The sequence below is a fragment of the Schistocerca cancellata genome, chromosome 9 (genome assembly GCF_023864275.1).
Source record: "Schistocerca cancellata isolate TAMUIC-IGC-003103 chromosome 9, iqSchCanc2.1, whole genome shotgun sequence".
Lineage (NCBI taxonomy): Eukaryota > Metazoa > Arthropoda > Insecta > Orthoptera > Acrididae > Schistocerca > Schistocerca cancellata.
In genome coordinates, this window is record NC_064634.1 from 126,582,476 (window position 1) to 126,599,340 (window position 16,865).

At 39.6% G+C, this 16,865-nt stretch overlaps 1 protein-coding gene across 1 annotated transcript in view; it reads right to left on the reverse strand.

Moving 5' to 3' along the window:
* Positions 1–1,650: 1,650 nt before the first annotated feature.
* Positions 1,651–16,865, reverse strand: part of LOC126101091 (nuclear receptor corepressor 1) — a 266,318-nt gene continuing 251,103 nt past the window's right edge. The window contains exons 18-20 of the mRNA XM_049911770.1: positions 15,466–16,819; positions 15,113–15,297; positions 1,651–3,694 (exon numbers count right to left, since the gene is read on the reverse strand). Of these exons, the coding sequence (XP_049767727.1) occupies positions 2,810–3,694; positions 15,113–15,297; positions 15,466–16,819 (2,424 nt within the window). The 3' untranslated portion in view covers positions 1,651–2,809. The remainder of the gene's footprint in view (positions 3,695–15,112; positions 15,298–15,465; positions 16,820–16,865) is intronic.

Sequence of the window (16,865 nt, forward strand, 5' to 3'; positions counted from 1 at the left end):
GTTTCATCCATCATCCATTTATCCCATTCCTCTCTCATATATACTTTAAAACATATATTTATCAAGCCATCAAGAGGTTGCAATTTAAGTAAGTCCTCCGTGAACAACAGCAAGCTTTATATTTCCCTGTCTCAGTTTATCTTTCACAGAATTTTACAAATGGTTATTAAAATGATCCAGCACAAGGACAGAACTCTTATTGAATAAAGCACTTTTCCTTCTCTTCCACATCTGTTAATCCATCATTTCAAACCAGCCTATTCCATCTATCCCTTGTCATGTATGTTAACAACAACACCTGGTGGTATTTCAGAAGGTTTTGGCACTGTTTTGCACTTGAAAATAATCACTGGACAAAGTTAAGTACCATCAGCACAACATGCAAGGACAGCAGTGGACTGCATTTTTTCATGTCCACTTGTTTTTATAGATCTGGTTTTAGCACCTTTCATGGCAACAGTTCCATTACTCGGCACATCAGATCTCAAAGGTGTTTCATCCATACTCGCTATTTGGTTTAGTTCCATATTGGTTTTCTTTTGATGTAGAATAATAAAGCAATGGAAAGATAATATTTTCTCTTCGCACTCTTGTGGCATTTTCTGAAATATTTTGATTTTGGTTCGCATGCTAAGTCTATGATGCTTCATAAACCTGTAGCACCAACCAACTCCACCATTAAAGTCTGTTAAGTAGCGCTGTAATATGAATATGTATTTGAATCATTTTTGTATTAATTCTAATGCCATTTTGATGGTGTTCTTGAATCCATTTCAATACGTCATCATCTAGTTTTCACCATTTTGCATTCAGCCCTCTATTTGTACATTTAGTCTTTCTCTTTTTTTAATGCCACTCAGCTCCTCTGTTACCATGTTCTTCTGCACATGATAATTTTATAGCCTGTATCATGTGAATAACTTTTTTTTTTTCATTGCGAAATTAGCTACTAACAGATATATTGTACTGTTACTGGTAACACAGATTACTTTCAGTTCAAGTTCTCCGACATCACAGACTTTGATACATCATAGGGTAGACAGTGTTCTGGGTTTGTGATGGTGGGTCTTGAGGAAGACAGTATTATGAACTTGTGAATTCTCGCAACACATATAATTAAATTTTCCTTGAAACATTTGAGTCTCATCTTTATCTATGACAATTATCGTAGATAAAGACAAGACTCAAATCTCAAACTCATGTTCGTTGCATCAGTGCACTCCTTCTGCCAGTTGATCTAATTATGCCAGATAGAGATAAGTTTCGTGCAGCATCAAATATATGGCCATTTTTTAGGCTGGTGGGAATTTTAAATCAAGCACTGCACATTTTTATATTAATTCCAAGTATAAGATGCACCTGAATTTTGGGGGCAATTGTTCAAAGAAACAAGTGTGTCTTATAGTCCATAAAATATGGCACAATAAAACATGCTAATACTGAAATATTAAAGGATTCTATCTGTGGCATATTCCGCGATAACCAAGGTATTTATACAAATGTTGCTGATAAATAAAAAAAAAAAAGAGTTATGAGTACAAATATATTGCAATACACTCCTAATTAAAAGGTCTAAAGATCTAAAAAGAAAAATAATTGAGTGGAACATATAAAAGGTGAGGTACTTCACGCACTTTGAGACTTCCAGTCTTCTATCGAGACGTGATTTTTATTTTCAACAAAAATAACAATTTTTTCAATACATCAAAGAGTGCTACAATATTGTTACTACGTTAAGACGATTCTGTTTCCGTTGGGATTTCTTACAATCCCAATGATACCATTAAGCTGGACACCATTATTTAAAAAAAAAATGAATGTAGGGGGTAATGAAACACTCGTTTCCTCAACCCAAGCGCTGCAGATGAGAATGCATATGCCCCATACCAATGTAGTATGCAGTCAATAATTCAACATAAACAATCAACGTTGTCACTGCTTTAAATTCATATTTATTTCACTGCGTTTCCTCGCAAAGGCTTCACTTAACAGAGCTGAATTTACAACTGAAATACGTCAGTCATTATATTACGAAGTAGAACAGTTTAGCCTTCAAAACACACAGCGTTTGCATTAAATTTTTGCATGTTCAACATTACATTCTTAGTGTAATTATGTTCACACTTGTTAGTCAAAGAACATAAACCTGAGTATTTCTCTTCACTTCACTTATTTCATTTTCCTGCATTTTCTTCTCTTTCATCTTTTCTCTCCCTCTCTCCCTACACACACACACACACACACACACACACACACACACACACACACAAAGGCAAAAGCATGCGCACACATTGGGGAAAAGTATATAAATCATTTCACAATTTCAAAGCTCTCAAACCACTTGTGTTACAGTCTTCGTACATCACTTATTATTAAGTCGTTTTCAAACAGTCAGTATTCTTTAGAACTGTCAAGTACCATTTACCAGTAGAATTTTAAAGATACAAAAGTAACCAATATCGGTTACAGTCATTCCATTTTAAATCAAAGTGTAATGTCAAATTTACAAGTTACAGTAATTTCAACATCCACTTACAAATACAGACAACAAATATAGCAAACCAAAGAGAGAGGGGTGAAAACCAGTTTGAAACAACCAAATTTACAAAAAGTGTCTACTTAATAGTTTAAACATAGTACCCCTACCTTGCAACTTCCATACCACAAAAATAATATCTCCATTAACGCACATACACAAACCTGAGACACTTCTCAGAGCTATTGTCAAATGGAAAAGTTGAAACGTAAAAGCAAAGGCATTTAGTTTTTCAACCTGCCAGTGTAACGTGAGCGGTACCGACAAAACAAATCAGTCTTCATCAGACAGTGGATCATACTGGTCCGAGAGCAGAGGCGCAGGCTCTGCCGCACGCGGAGCAGATCCATCTGCAGGGGGAGGGGCTGGAGAGCTGGGTGCAGACCTTCGTCCTACAGCAGGACTCTGGCTTGCAGGATTGGGAGACAACACATTCAGTGCAGAGAAAGGGTATACGTATGTACTCGATGTGGGAGGGGCAAACGTTGCAGCTGCTGTCGGCGTTGGCGAACGAGGAGGCTGAACCGCAACTTTCTCATCTATCACCATCTCACCGGGACTTTCACGGTCACGGCCCTTTTCATCCTCTGATGTTCGCATCACCTCGACAATGCGGTTTTTCACGTAGTCAAGGGGAGAAAGGTGGGGAGGCTTCTCGTAGTAGCGCTGCTGCCACCCGTCTGGGGATTTTGCTGCCACACGTATTATCTGCCTCTCATCCTTTGCGGGCTCTGGCTGTAAGGCATGACGCAGCTTCCAACTGTGCTCTGCAGCCTCCTGCTGCTGGTACAGCCTCTGTTGTTGCTGTTGTTGTTGCTGTTGCTGCTGCTGTTGCTGTTGTTGTTGTTGTTGTTGCTGCTGCTGCTGCTGCTGCTGCTGTTGTTGCTGGTGGTGTTGCTGTTGTTGCTGCTGCTGCTGCTGCTGTGGCTGATGTTGTGGTTGATGTTGTTGTGATTGATTCTGCGCACTTGGTGTCACTGGCTGACTAAAGTCTTTGTTTATAATGGAATCTATGTGCTCCCCTAGCGTAATAGCCTTCCCCGATGTCACCGGTTCTGAAGACGGTGGCATTGGACTATGAGCGGCTGAAGCTTTCAGAGGTGACGCTTTCCCATTTGTCTCATGTGGAGGCGGTGGTGGTACTGGGTCCCTAAAGCCCTGCAGAATGTCAGAAAGAGTTTTCATTTAATTATATGTTGCCTTGTAAAGCAAACAATTAAATTATTTTTTTTTATTGTTAGTAGATAAAATTCTGCCCATTTCATGGAAGGCAGCAATAACATTTATAAGCAGTATAGTAGTAAAAGCAATTTAAACAAATATGTACAATCTGTGCCTTAACCTGTATATTTGGAACGTTACAGACCAAATAAGTGTCACTAAAATCTGACATTAAGAGCTATTCTGTGAACTGTAGAGAAATGTGAGTACCCCACAAAAAAAAAATAGCAATTGCAACACATGACATGAACTCATTCATTTGTGAACAGAAATTTATATAATGAAATGAAAAATGTGTGGGTGTAATTAACTTACCTCGGTGAACATAGTGGCCAGCTAGTTTAGATAGTTTCTCGGCAGATTTTCACATTTTTGAGGACTTTATATAATGAACACTCAGCTTAGATTTTGTTGACTCATTACCTTCTAATCCAACAGCTCTTTTCCTCCTCAAGAATGTTGTGCTATTGGCTACAGAACCAATCTTATGTTCATACAATGAGACAGTGTCGAATGCAAGCGAGTTCATGTTAAGTTGCGGAAATCTTTCAATCTAGTGAATTCAGGGAAACTGTTCTGTTGTAAAATTCATTGATAAAAATCAAGCTGACACTCTCATTGTTAAAAAGAACATTTACTGTATTGCGAAAATTATTTCTTACACACTTTATTATATGAATGGTGCCTGAAAATGTCCATAACCCTATGGCCTCATCAATTGTAAATTTCCGCCTCGACACCTGAGTGGTCAGCGAGATGGAATGGCATGTAAAGGGGACGGGGATCGATTCCCGGCTGGGTCGGAGATTTTCTCCACTCGGGGACTGGGTGTCGTGTTGTCTTCATCATCATCATTTCATTCCAATTGATGCACACATCACCGAAGTGGTGTCACCCAAAAAGCTTGCACCAGGTGACTGGTCTACCCAATAGGAAGCCCTAGCCACACGACATTACATTTCATCAATTGTAATTTGCACAGAACAAGCTATTTTCTATGTCATCAGTTCCTAGACATCACCATACCTTCTTATTGAGTGACAGTCAACAGAAGTGAAAACACCAATTCTTATTCTGGCTTATTCAAGCTGGATAATCACTTTAATCAGTGTCTGTGAGACAATGCCACCAGACATTGTGTTGCGACTTACATATACTGCAACAGGTTGAATCCAATTATGGAGTAGACGAGCATGATTTGCATGTTTCTTTCTACGAAAGTCTGGAGTATATTCCTTCAAATTAACCCTATCATCAAGTTTCAGCCACAAGTTATTGATCTGGGATTAAACTACATGTAAAATCAGCACACCTACGCATTCTTTTTCATCTTGTAATAGGTCCCAATTCCTTCCACACCATGTGTGTTAACTCTATATGTGTATTTGAGATCCTTCAGTAAATTTCTGAGTGTGTTTACAAAAGAAATGATAATAATCCATGCTTCAAATAACTTCTGTATTCTTTGAGGAACTCAGTTTTTAAGAGTATGCACATTATCATACCACATTCCCCTAATATTTATCAACTGGTGTTTCTGTAACATTATGTGAACTTTCATTTTCTGTTTCTTAGTAAGTTTAGAACATCATAGGACAAGGGAGGGGGGGGGGGGGGGGTGTTGGCATTAAAAACATTTTCAGCTTTCAGGTAAAGTCCTCCTCCAGAAGTAGATCATACACTTTCTCTCTCTCTCTCTCACACACACACAGCGAGAGAGAGAGAGAGAGAGAGAGAGAGAGAGAGAGAGAGTAGTAGTTGTTCCATGTATGTGTGAGCATTCTGTTTTTGAAGAAAGGCTTTGCTCAAAACCTGAAAATATTTCTAGTGTTCTTTTTTATTGTGACTGTCTGAGACTCTTTTAACGTCTCTTCTATGTGGCGAGTAGAAAGAAATCTATCCTTTCCATATTGTTGTTTTTCCATCCTGTACTTCATAGTTTTTGATTCTGTGAAACATGAGTCACACACAAAATAATTTCAGAGCTCCATGTTTTTGAAGGCACTACTCACACCAAATTTAAAAATTCTACTCTGTTTTTATAAGTCTAAGAAAATGTTTACCTTTATTTTCTCTGTAATCTGTAACTAGGTTTGGACAATGGAACTAACATGTTCTTCTCATTTAAATACAAGTAACTAGAAGTCCTAACACAACTTTATAACCGCAGACTGCAACTTTTCAATGTTCACACATAACACCATAGGCAAACACACAAAATAAACACATAAAATGCACTCTCCAATAAAGGAGAATTGTGCTGAACTGAGTCTCAAGTGAAAGTGCTGCTTGTCGTTTGTGGGCACACCACCCGTTCTGTCCCAGGGAGACACCATTCTCCCTCTTTTCTACTCGTTCCTCTCTTCAACTCATTATCATTTTACTAATCTTTCTCGATGAAAATTATTATTTTAAAGGCAAGAAAACATTTTATTAACTATATAATTACACCCTGGATACAAAAAAACACATTTACTGGAAAAAAGCACAGAAGTTCCACAAAAGCCAAGAATAAAGGTATTGACAGCAGAGTCATGGAGCAGCACATAAGGGTCATTCCACACCAAGTGGTCTAAAACTGAAAAAAGTTCCCACCATCATGGTCTCCAATTTTCGTCAAATTTTAACTGTAGCTTTAGTCAAGTGTTGAAGTAAGTTTCCCAAGATTTCAGGCCTCTAGCTGCAATAGCTGCTGATCTAGACCCCCTTGTCTGAAGTGTACTTAGTCCGTGTGCATGCAACATAAAAAAAATGTCATATTTGGAGTCTAATAAAATCGAAACTAATTCATAAGAATGGTTAGTAAGATGCGACCCTGTACAGTTTTTTTTGCTGATTCCAACGAAATTATGTATAACATTACTCATGCAAACCCCGGTCAAATAACTCGACTCAAAGTATACTTCAAAATTTGTCGTGACACAACGCGACAAATTTTGACCAATATTAAGACTGCAATGATTTCCTTGCAGTTGAAGATATGGACTTGAACTTTTGGCCAAGCTTCATGCTTGTGCTAGACATAATGCAGCCGGATTTGCAATGATCCAGGCCATATGGTCGCCCTGCAGTATCTCTTCAAATTAGGCAGTGTCAGCACAAACGGTAAAATTTACCAAAGTTTCAAGCCAATTACTAAAAAATAGTTGGCCTGAATCTGCTTGTGAATAGTATCACCTAAAAGAGAAACTCTTGCTCTACAAGACTGACATTTGTTTTTTTTGCAACGCGACCATTAAGTACTCATTAACTCACATCAAAGTTGTTATATTTTGTATGCGCGATGCACTAATTTTTCTTCATTTCTAGGAATTTGAATCTTAATAGTCGCTTAGAATTACTGATATAATTGGATATTTCATTCGTGTTTTATTCAGTGATTGGCCAGTGAGAGATGTCAGAAGTTAATGAAGAAGAAGAATCGTTGGCCCCCTGTTCAATTGGAAAAGATGCTGCTGCATCAAAGTGCCATGTTATCTTCTATGCTAAGAAGACTGGATTCAAAGCGTTTAGTGATTTCACAGAATGTGACCAGAAATTGCTTGTTTCGCGTTCAGAAGCCAAACTTGACGAAAATTCCATCATTTGCTTCCACCATGAAGCCCTCTTCCTACATGAATATCAAGCGATGCAAAAGAAATGTTGCAATCCATTCAAGAAGAGGAATCACAATGTAAAAGCTGGACTTAGACTGCTTGATAATGAAACAGCTGCCAAACTTTGCCTGTTAAAGAAAAAAGAAGTGATTGATATAAAACCTGGTCAGAAGCTTTGCCCTCGCTGCATGTCGGCACTGAACCAAAAGCTAGAAGATTCATCATCACTATCAACCCAATCTGAACAAGATTTCACAACGGATGAAACTGAACCAGCCATCAACAAAAGTTTATCATTTATTGGTGCTTCACCATTGAAAAGAAGACAACTAAGTAAAAGAGATAAGCAAAGCTATGCAAAAAGAAAGATCTTGGATGCACAAAGTTTAATTGGGAATCAAATTGCTGCTGCTGTAGGAATCAATTACGATGAACAGCCAAGTTCAAGTAAAAGTCGCCCATGCAATAATTGTGCAGATCTTGATAATCTTATAGAAGAGTTGAAAGAAAAATGTAAAGTGTCAAATCGTAGGACAAAAGTTCAAATATTGACCTTGGTTCCAAGAAGCTGGACAATTAAAGATACGACAACAGCATTTAATGTATCAGAAAGAATGGTAAAGCAAGCGAGAAAACTGAAGAATGAGCAAGGTGTTCTAGCTTTTCCAGCAAATCGGCAAGGAAGGAAGCTTTCAGATGAAGTTGTCCAGAAAGTACATGACTTTTTTCAAGATGACGAATTCAGCAGACTTTGTCCAGGGAAGAAAGACTGTGTGCCTGTGAGAATTTCAGGAACAAAGGTGTACAAGCAAAAGCGGTTGTTGCTTTGCAATTTGAAGGAAATGTACGTGTCTTATCAGAAGCAAAATGGACCAGAAATTGGCTTCTCAAAGTTTTGCGAGCTTAGACCAAAATGGTGTGTTACAGTTGGCTCTGCTGGAATGCACTCAGTTTGTGTCTGTACAATACACCAAAATGTCAAGCTTATGCTCACTGGTGCATCAATCAATGAAGACTACAAGGAAATTCTTAGCAAAGCTGTTTGCAGCTTGGAAAACAAGGATTGTATGCTTCATCGTTGTGAAAACTGCCCTGGTCCAGAAGGTGTAGAAGCAGTTATTGCAACATATTTTGAAGATAATGACCCTGAAGAACTGATTGAGTACAAACAATGGATTCATACCGACAGGGATACTTTAGAAACAAAGCAGCTTTCAACAGAAGAGTATGTTGAAGATATTGCAGCAAAAATTTGGAACCTGTCTTGTCATCACTACATTGCCAAGCATCAAAGCCAGCACCTGAAAGCTCTCAAAACTGATTTGAAAGAAGGCGAATTCATAATACTAATGGATTTTGCTGAAAACTATTCATTTATTGTTCAAGATGCAGTGCAAGGCTTTCACTGGGAAAACAGTCAAGCAACAGTTCATCCATTTGTAGTCTACTACTGTGAAAACGAAGAGGTGCAATGTGTGAATCTTTGTGTTATTAGTGACTGCCTTCGACACGATACGATTACTGTCCATGTTTACATTGGAAAAGTAATCAATTACCTGAAGATGCAATTTTCCAAAATAAGCCACATCCACTACTTCAGTGATGGTTCAGCTGCACAATATAAGAATTTCAAGAATTTTCTCAACTTATGCTATCACAAAGAAGATTTTGAAATAACAGCAGAATGGAATTTCTTTGGAACAAGCCATGGAAAGTCGCCTTGTGATGGCATTGGAGGCACAACAAAACGGTTGGCAGCAAGAGCAAGTTTGCAACGTCCATATGAAAACCAGATTCTAACACCCAAAGATCTTTTCAACTTCTGCAATGATAATATCAATGGAATCAAATTCTTTTTCATCAGCAAAGAGGAAGTTGAAGAAGAAAAAGCTTCTCAAGAAGAAAGATTCCTGCAAGGGCACACTCTAGCTGGCACAAGAGAAAACCACCATTTTTTGCCCATTGATATGACGACAATTAAGGTCAGTAGAGTTTCTAATGATGCGACATCTTTTTTGGCCAAAATTAGTGCTGCTGAAGTAGTAGTTCAAGTCATGGATCTTCAGCCTGGGCAGTATGTTGCTTGCATTTATGAAAAGAAATGGTGGATTGGAAACATCGTTGAAATCTCAGTCGAACAGAAAGATGCTTTCATAAGCTTTATGCATCCTCATGGTCCTGCAAGTTCATTTTATTGGCCCTTAAGACGTGATACTTGCTGGATTCCAGAACAACTTATCATTGGTGTTATTCCAGCTCCATCAGTGACATCATCTGGTCGGCAATACAGTTTTCCTGAAAGCATTCTCTTGCAAATCAACGATGCTTCCAGAATGATGAAGTAACTGAGGAAGACAGGCTTGGGAACCTGCATAAAGAAACCCACAATCAGGCTTGGGATCCTGTGGTAAAGACACCCTGTAATCAGGCTTGGGAACCTGCAGTAAAGATACCCACCCGTGGCTGTTACTGCATGGCTATCGGGCGTGGCCCCTATGGCGATGGGGATGCTGGTTTTATTGTGATAACCAGTAATGGCTCAGCCATCATGGACCAACGCAGGGCACTGCGCACACAAAATATAAGATACTTTGACCTGAGTAAATAAGCACTTAATGGAAGCGTTGCAAAAGAAAAATATATCCATCTTGTAGAGCAAGAGTTTCTCTTTCAGATGATACTATTCACAATTAAATCCAGGCTGACTATTTTGTAGTAATGGGCTTTGAACTTTGGTAAATAAAGCCATTTGCGCTGACACTGCCAAATTTGAAGAGATTTTGCAAGGCGACTATAAAGCCTGGGTAGTTGGAAATCCAGCTGTATTATGTCCAGCACAAAGATAAGACTTGGTAAAAAGTTCAAGTCCATATCTTTATCTGCAAGGATATTATTGCAGTCTGAATATTGGTCAAAATTTGTCGCATTAAGTCACGACAGAATTAGGGGTACACTTTGAGTCGACTTGTTTGACCGGATTTTGCATCAGTAATCTTATAATTAATTTCGTTTGAATCAGCACAAAAAACTGTACAGGGTCTCATCTTACTAACCATTCTTATGAATTGGTTTCAATTTTATGAGACCCCAAAAATGGCATTTTGTCTGATGTCGCGCGCATGCGAACTTACTACCCTTCAGACAAGGGGGTGTAGATCAGCAAGTATTGCAGCTAGAGGCTTGAAATCTTGAGAAACTTAATTTAGCACTTGACTAGTGCTACAGATAAAATTTGAAGAAAATTGGAGACATGATGGTGGGAAGGTTTAGACCACTTGGCATGGAATGACCCATAAGCATAAACCTCAAGGAATTTTTTCTTTTCTTTTAACACTTCCTCCAAAAGAAAAAAATCATGAAATTATTGTTTTTTCTCTTGCATGCCAATTTCTGAACATAGAAAATTAAATCGAACTCGTTCAAGGGGTTTCGTCAAAATATCTGCCAACTGGTTGTGTCCATCAATGTGTTCCAAGAAAATCCCACCATTCAGATATCTTTCACAAACATAGAAATGCCGGACCTCTATATGTTTAGAACGTCAATGATATTCTGGATTTTTTGCTAACTTCAATGCACAAGCATTGTCAATGTAAAGAACTGGAGGCTGCCCCGATATTTCCACTAATTCTGACAGCAGACGACGTAACCAAACTAACTCTTTCGCTCCTTCACTAGCTGCAATTATTTCCGCCTCAGTTGTGGATGTGGCCACTACTTTCTGCAACTGACTTGTCCATGACACTGCACCACCAGAGTACTTTGCAAGAACTCCAGTTGTCGAGCGCCTTGTCCGGTTATCACCTGTGAAATCTGCATCGGCGTAAATCTTTAACTCTTCTTTTTTATTATATACAATTCCAAAATTTAAGGTCCCTTTTCAAATACCGGAAAATGTGCTTTACTCTATTCCAGTCTTCTCCAGTGGTTGGTTTCTCCATAGTCCGAGCAGCTTTATTGACTGCAAAAGTGATGTCTGGACGAGCTACTGATGAAAGGTACATGAGACAACCAATTGCTTCACGGTAGGGTACAGATGACGAAACTTCTTCATTTTGATTATTGTCCTCACGTCCAATAGGAGTTGAGACTGTATTGCATTCTGCCATTCGAAATCTTTGCAGAATTTCTTCTGTGTATTTCTCTAGACTTATCATTATTGCTCCATCTTCATATTGCTTTATTTTTATGCCAAGAAAATTGTCAAGACTGCCAGTTGTTACTTCGAATTCATGTTGTAAAACATCCATAAAAACAGCAATTTCTTTCTTGTTACTGCCGACAATCGGGCCATCCTCAACGTAGATTGCCACATAAAGGCTATTTCCATTTTGTCTAAGATAAAATAGGCATGGATCTGCATCACTGTTTGAAAAACCAGCTTTCTTCATGAACTCAACAAAACGTTTGTTCCAGCAACGTGGTACTTGCTTCAACCCATAAAGACTCTTTTCTAAGAAACACACTCGGCCTGTACCATCTTCGAAACCTTCTGGTTGTTCCATATATACTTCATCTTCAAGTATTCCATTCAAAAAAGCTGTCTTTACATCGAATTGTTCTAGGAGCATTTTCTTTGAAGCAGCTACAGCCAACAGAGTTCGTATGGTGTCATAACATGCCACAGGACTAAAGGCGTTGTCATAATCAATTCCTGCTTTCTGAATACAGCCTTTTGCAACCAATCTGGCTTTAAAGCGAGTAACTCCATTGACTGCGACATTTCGCCATAGAACCCAGTGGTTTTGCAATACTGTGGCATTCTTCGGACAGTCAACCAGCACCCAGGTACTGTTTTTCTTTAGTGATTGAAGTTCTTCACTGATAGCTTGCATCCATTCTTCCTTCTCATTTGACTGCAATATTTCTGAAAAACAGTTTGGATCTTTGTGTTCAAGTGCATCAACTTTTGTTGCCATACAAAATTCACCACTTTCCATCCAGGTTGGTTTTCTTCATTGTCTTTTATTCTTCTGTTTCTCTTCATTAGAAGATTCAGCAGCTTCTGCTTTTAGAAATTCTGTTAATTCTTTATTTTCATCAGATTCACTCGACTCTTGACTTTCTCTAGAATCGAGAGTGCCAGTTTTTCTTCAGTTTGACTGCCTCCAGAAGTATACAGTCTAGGAGATTTACGTTGGTCATCTTTAGATGAATTCGGATCATTAAATTCTTCCCGAGGGGCTTCAAATTCAACATGATCACCATGTAAATCACAAACAATTTCTGGCTTAAATTTCACATCATGACTCAACACCACTTTTCTTTTAGATGGAATCCAAACTCTAAACCCATCCTTGTCATTAACATATCCAACAAGTCGTCCAAAAACTGCCTTATAATCAAACTTGGAATGGAATTGTTTGTTAATGTGAACATAGCAGCCTGTGCCAAAAATTCTGAGATGATCAAGTCGTCCTACTGGTCGATTAAACCATAGTTCATAAGGGGTTTTATTTTCGACTGAAGATTTTCCAGTATGATTTATTAGGTAGACTGCTGTTTTACATGCCTCTGCCCACAACCCTTTAGGTAATTTACTCGGATTTAGCATTGACCGGGCAGCTTCAACAATGGTCCTATTTTCCCATTCAGCCACACCATTTTGTTCAGGAGTGTAAGGAGGAGGAATCAGAAGCTCTATTCCCCTGTCCGCAACCAGTTCACTGACATTCTTATTGTTAAATTCTTTGCCACCATCACATCTAAACTGTTTGACAACATGCCCACTAGTTCGTGCTTCATTTAAAAACTGCTTAAGCACAGTACACACTTCACTTTTGTGTCTTAAAAAGAAAATTCGACGAAGTTTACTAAAATCGTCTTTGAAACATACATAATAATTCTTACCTCCAAAAGATTTCGTGCTCATTGGTCCATTGACATCCACGTGGATTAATTCACCAGTACTGGTAGAGCGTATTGTTCGTGTTTTGAATGGCAGCCTATGCATCTTTCCAACCGCACAGCCGTCACAAAATTCACTCTTGGCATCTTTCACATTAATGTTCATTCCTTTTAAAATATTCTCCACATGTTGTTTATTTTGATGACCAAACCTTTCATGGTACACTTGCAATGTTTTGGTTGAAGTCATCAAGTTCACGATTCATTTTTGCATTTCTAACACGCATGTTCAACACAAAGTCCATTTTTCACATAACCTGTCATAACAATATTGCCGTTGACTTGTTTTCGAACACAGACATTATTATAACTAAAATTAGTACTGTAGCCTCTGCAGGCAACGGCTCTCACAGAGAACAGAATAGCACTTGCATCAGGGACGTACAAAACATTGCCCATTCTAGCATTGTATCATTTATTGTTTCGTCCAATTTGGATGTAAATTGTTCCTTGACCGTACGCACACATTTTGACATCTTGTTTTCCCAATGAAATTACTTGAGGAGCATCAAATTCACTATACGAAACAAAATACTGTTTGTTGGGAGTGATATGATTTGTAGCGCCACTTTCACAATATCATTTATTTAGGTCACTGTGATAACTGGTACACACACCCATAGCGTATGAAGTAAATGCAGTGTGTTCACTTTCTCGCTTCTTCTCTTTTCTTTTATTGCTGTCACAAGTGTTCTGTGGAAGCTCTGCTGCCCAGTGACCTAATTGTTTGCATATATTACACGGAAACTTCTGTTTTAGTTGTGACATCGTCATCTTTTCTTGCTGATTATTTGTTTGCCGTTTTGTTTTAGAAACGACGAAAGCTGCACTTCCATTAATGTCTTGTTCACGCAGTTCAATAGTACAGAGTTTTTCAATTAATAAATTCAAGCTTTGCTTTTCTGTCGGTATTGTATCCCAGAGATCCTTAAAATTGTCGTAGTCTTTTCCCAGTGTAGACAAAATTAGACCATTTAAGATTCTTTCAGATAGAGTATTTTCTTTATGTTTTGCTAATTCATCGTTCAGGTCCACAAATAACTTTTGCAGTTTGGCCATATGTGCACTAATATCTTCCATTTCATCACGTTCAACAAGGAAAAATGTTTCAATCAACATATTCTAGCGCTGAATACTGCTACGTTCAAATCGGGCGCGTAATTTGTCCCAGATTTCTTTAGCATTCTTACACGTTAAGACGAGTTCTGCAACAGGTTTACTTAGAGCACTTGCTATAAGACGTCCTTGTGCCATTCCACATACGCTTCTTTTTGTGCACTTGTCGCATCTTGCGGCAACTCTACATATTCACGCGTACCATTAATAATATTTTCTAATCCATATGAACGCAGCACCATAGAAATATGCCATTTCCATTTGGCCCAGTCCTCAGGTCCTTCAAGCTTATCAATGCTGACCTTATAATTGCCGCTAGCAACCATGTTTCTTTACAGACATAGGCTCATTTCAAATTTTGTTTTAATTAAACTATGTTGTTTGCCTTTGCACGTGTACTGGGCCCATAACCTGATGAAAAATATTATTTTAAAGGCAAGAAAACATTTTATTAACTTTATAATTACACCCTGGATACGAAAAAACACATTTACTGGAAAAAAGCACAGAAGTTACACAAAAGCCAAGAATAATGGTATTGACAGCAGAGTCATGGAGCAGCACATAAGCATAAACCTCAGGGAATTTTTTCTTTTCTTTTAACATTTCTTATAAGAAAAACCTTGTCTATTGTTTACTACTCAATTGCAAAATGAGAATCTAAGATTTTAATCAGAGCATAAGGATAATTTCATTAGGAGAGTGATATAATTGCTTTATCCATGTATCAACATACCTGGAAGAGACGGTCTCCAGGTCTTGTAGGGCCCTGACCAGGAGGGCCAGAGTTAGGACCATTGTCTGTAGAACTCTGGTTTATCTGATGTGTGATAATGGCATCAATCAGACTTGCAGCTGTCAGTGTAGAAGACTGAGAATCCGAGCCCCCTGACGGTGTCCGTGACCGACCTTGGTCACCACCTGAGCAAGAAGTTGTAATTAGTATCAATGTTTATGTTATGATTTCTGAGGATACGTAGTTAAACTGAAATTAAAAACATAGTTAAATTTAAATTATGGAAATTAGTATCTTAAACGTCATTTATGAACATGCCTACAACATTTATGGAGCTATTTGTTTTTCCTTACCTTGTTGTCGTTGCCTCTGCTGCTGTTGGTGAGGCTGTTGCTGTTGCGGCTGCTGCTGTTGTTGTTGCTGCTGCTGCTGTTGTTGTTGTTGTTGTTGTTGTTGTTGCTGCTGCTGCTGCTGTGGTGGTGGTGGTGGTGCTGGTGGTTGGTGGTGATGGTGGAGGTGGTGGTGCTGCTGCTGCTGCTGATGCTGATGTTGTTGTTGTTGTTGCTGCTGCTGCTGCTGCTGCTGCTGTTGTAACAGCTGTGGTGGTTGTTGTTGCTGCTGCTGTTGGTGGTGATGCTGTGCCTGTTGCTGTTGCTGGTGGTGGTGCACATGTGGCTGGTGTTGGTGGGGATGAGATGGCACATCTCGTGAGTAACCACTAACAAGTATGCGAGCAGGTTCTGGATGATGCTGATCACGGTAGCTAGGCATGTGTCGTTGCTGCTGCTGGTGTTGGTGTTGGTGTTGATGCTGATGCTGGTGTTGTGGTTGTGGTTGTTGTTGTTGTTGTTGTGGCTGCTGCTGCTGTTGTGGTGGTGGTGGTGCTGGTGACTGCTGCTGGTGTGATTGCTGCTGCTGCTGCTGTGGCTGGCGGACTTGGTGCTGTTGCTGGATTTGCATCTGGCGGTGCTCGTAGCGAGCCCGTTGCTCTCTCTCGTGCTCCACCACTGCCTTTCCAAGACCTTCATGACGCGACGGTGGCTCACGTTCCTCCTTTGGAACTGGCAGGCTAGGCTGTTGCACGGCAACATCAACCAGTGATGACAGTGCCTCATGACCAGGTGGATACCTCACTGCTGCTCCATGCCTCTGTATCACACCCTGGCGTGGAGCAGGTGGTGGTGTCGCATTGGGAGGAGGTCGTTCACCAGAAGGTGGTACTGGTAACCTTGCTTCTCCATACACTCCCGCAGTGGTTGGGGTCCCAGTTGCATATCCATCAGGAGCACGCCTCTGTGGGTTTTGCATCTGCTGAGATGTGAAATAGTCATTAATAATGATTTGCCGTGAACTCATTTGCTGCTCGGTTGCGTAGGCAGGTCGTGGATATGCAAACCCTGGTGCTGCTTGATACGTAGGGGGCCCATATGCACCACCACTAGGTGAAGCCCGTTTGTAGTAGTCAGCGTAAGATGACGGAGTGCGTCGGTCATGATGTGGGTGGTGATGAACTGGTGTGCCTTGAGTGATAGAACCACCCTCCTTATGTGGAGCAGGAGGCGGTTGCTGGGGTGGTGTAATTTGTCTTAACAGTCCACCCCCCTCATATCGTTGTCCAGGTGTTGACACAGGTACCGGGGTGCCGTGGGTGATTGAACCGCCTTTAGCTGGTACCGTCGGTGGTAGTTTAGGGGATGGCATTGTCACCTGTGCATGAAAAATTGCTAGTAAATTTATTAGTGATTTACAGATA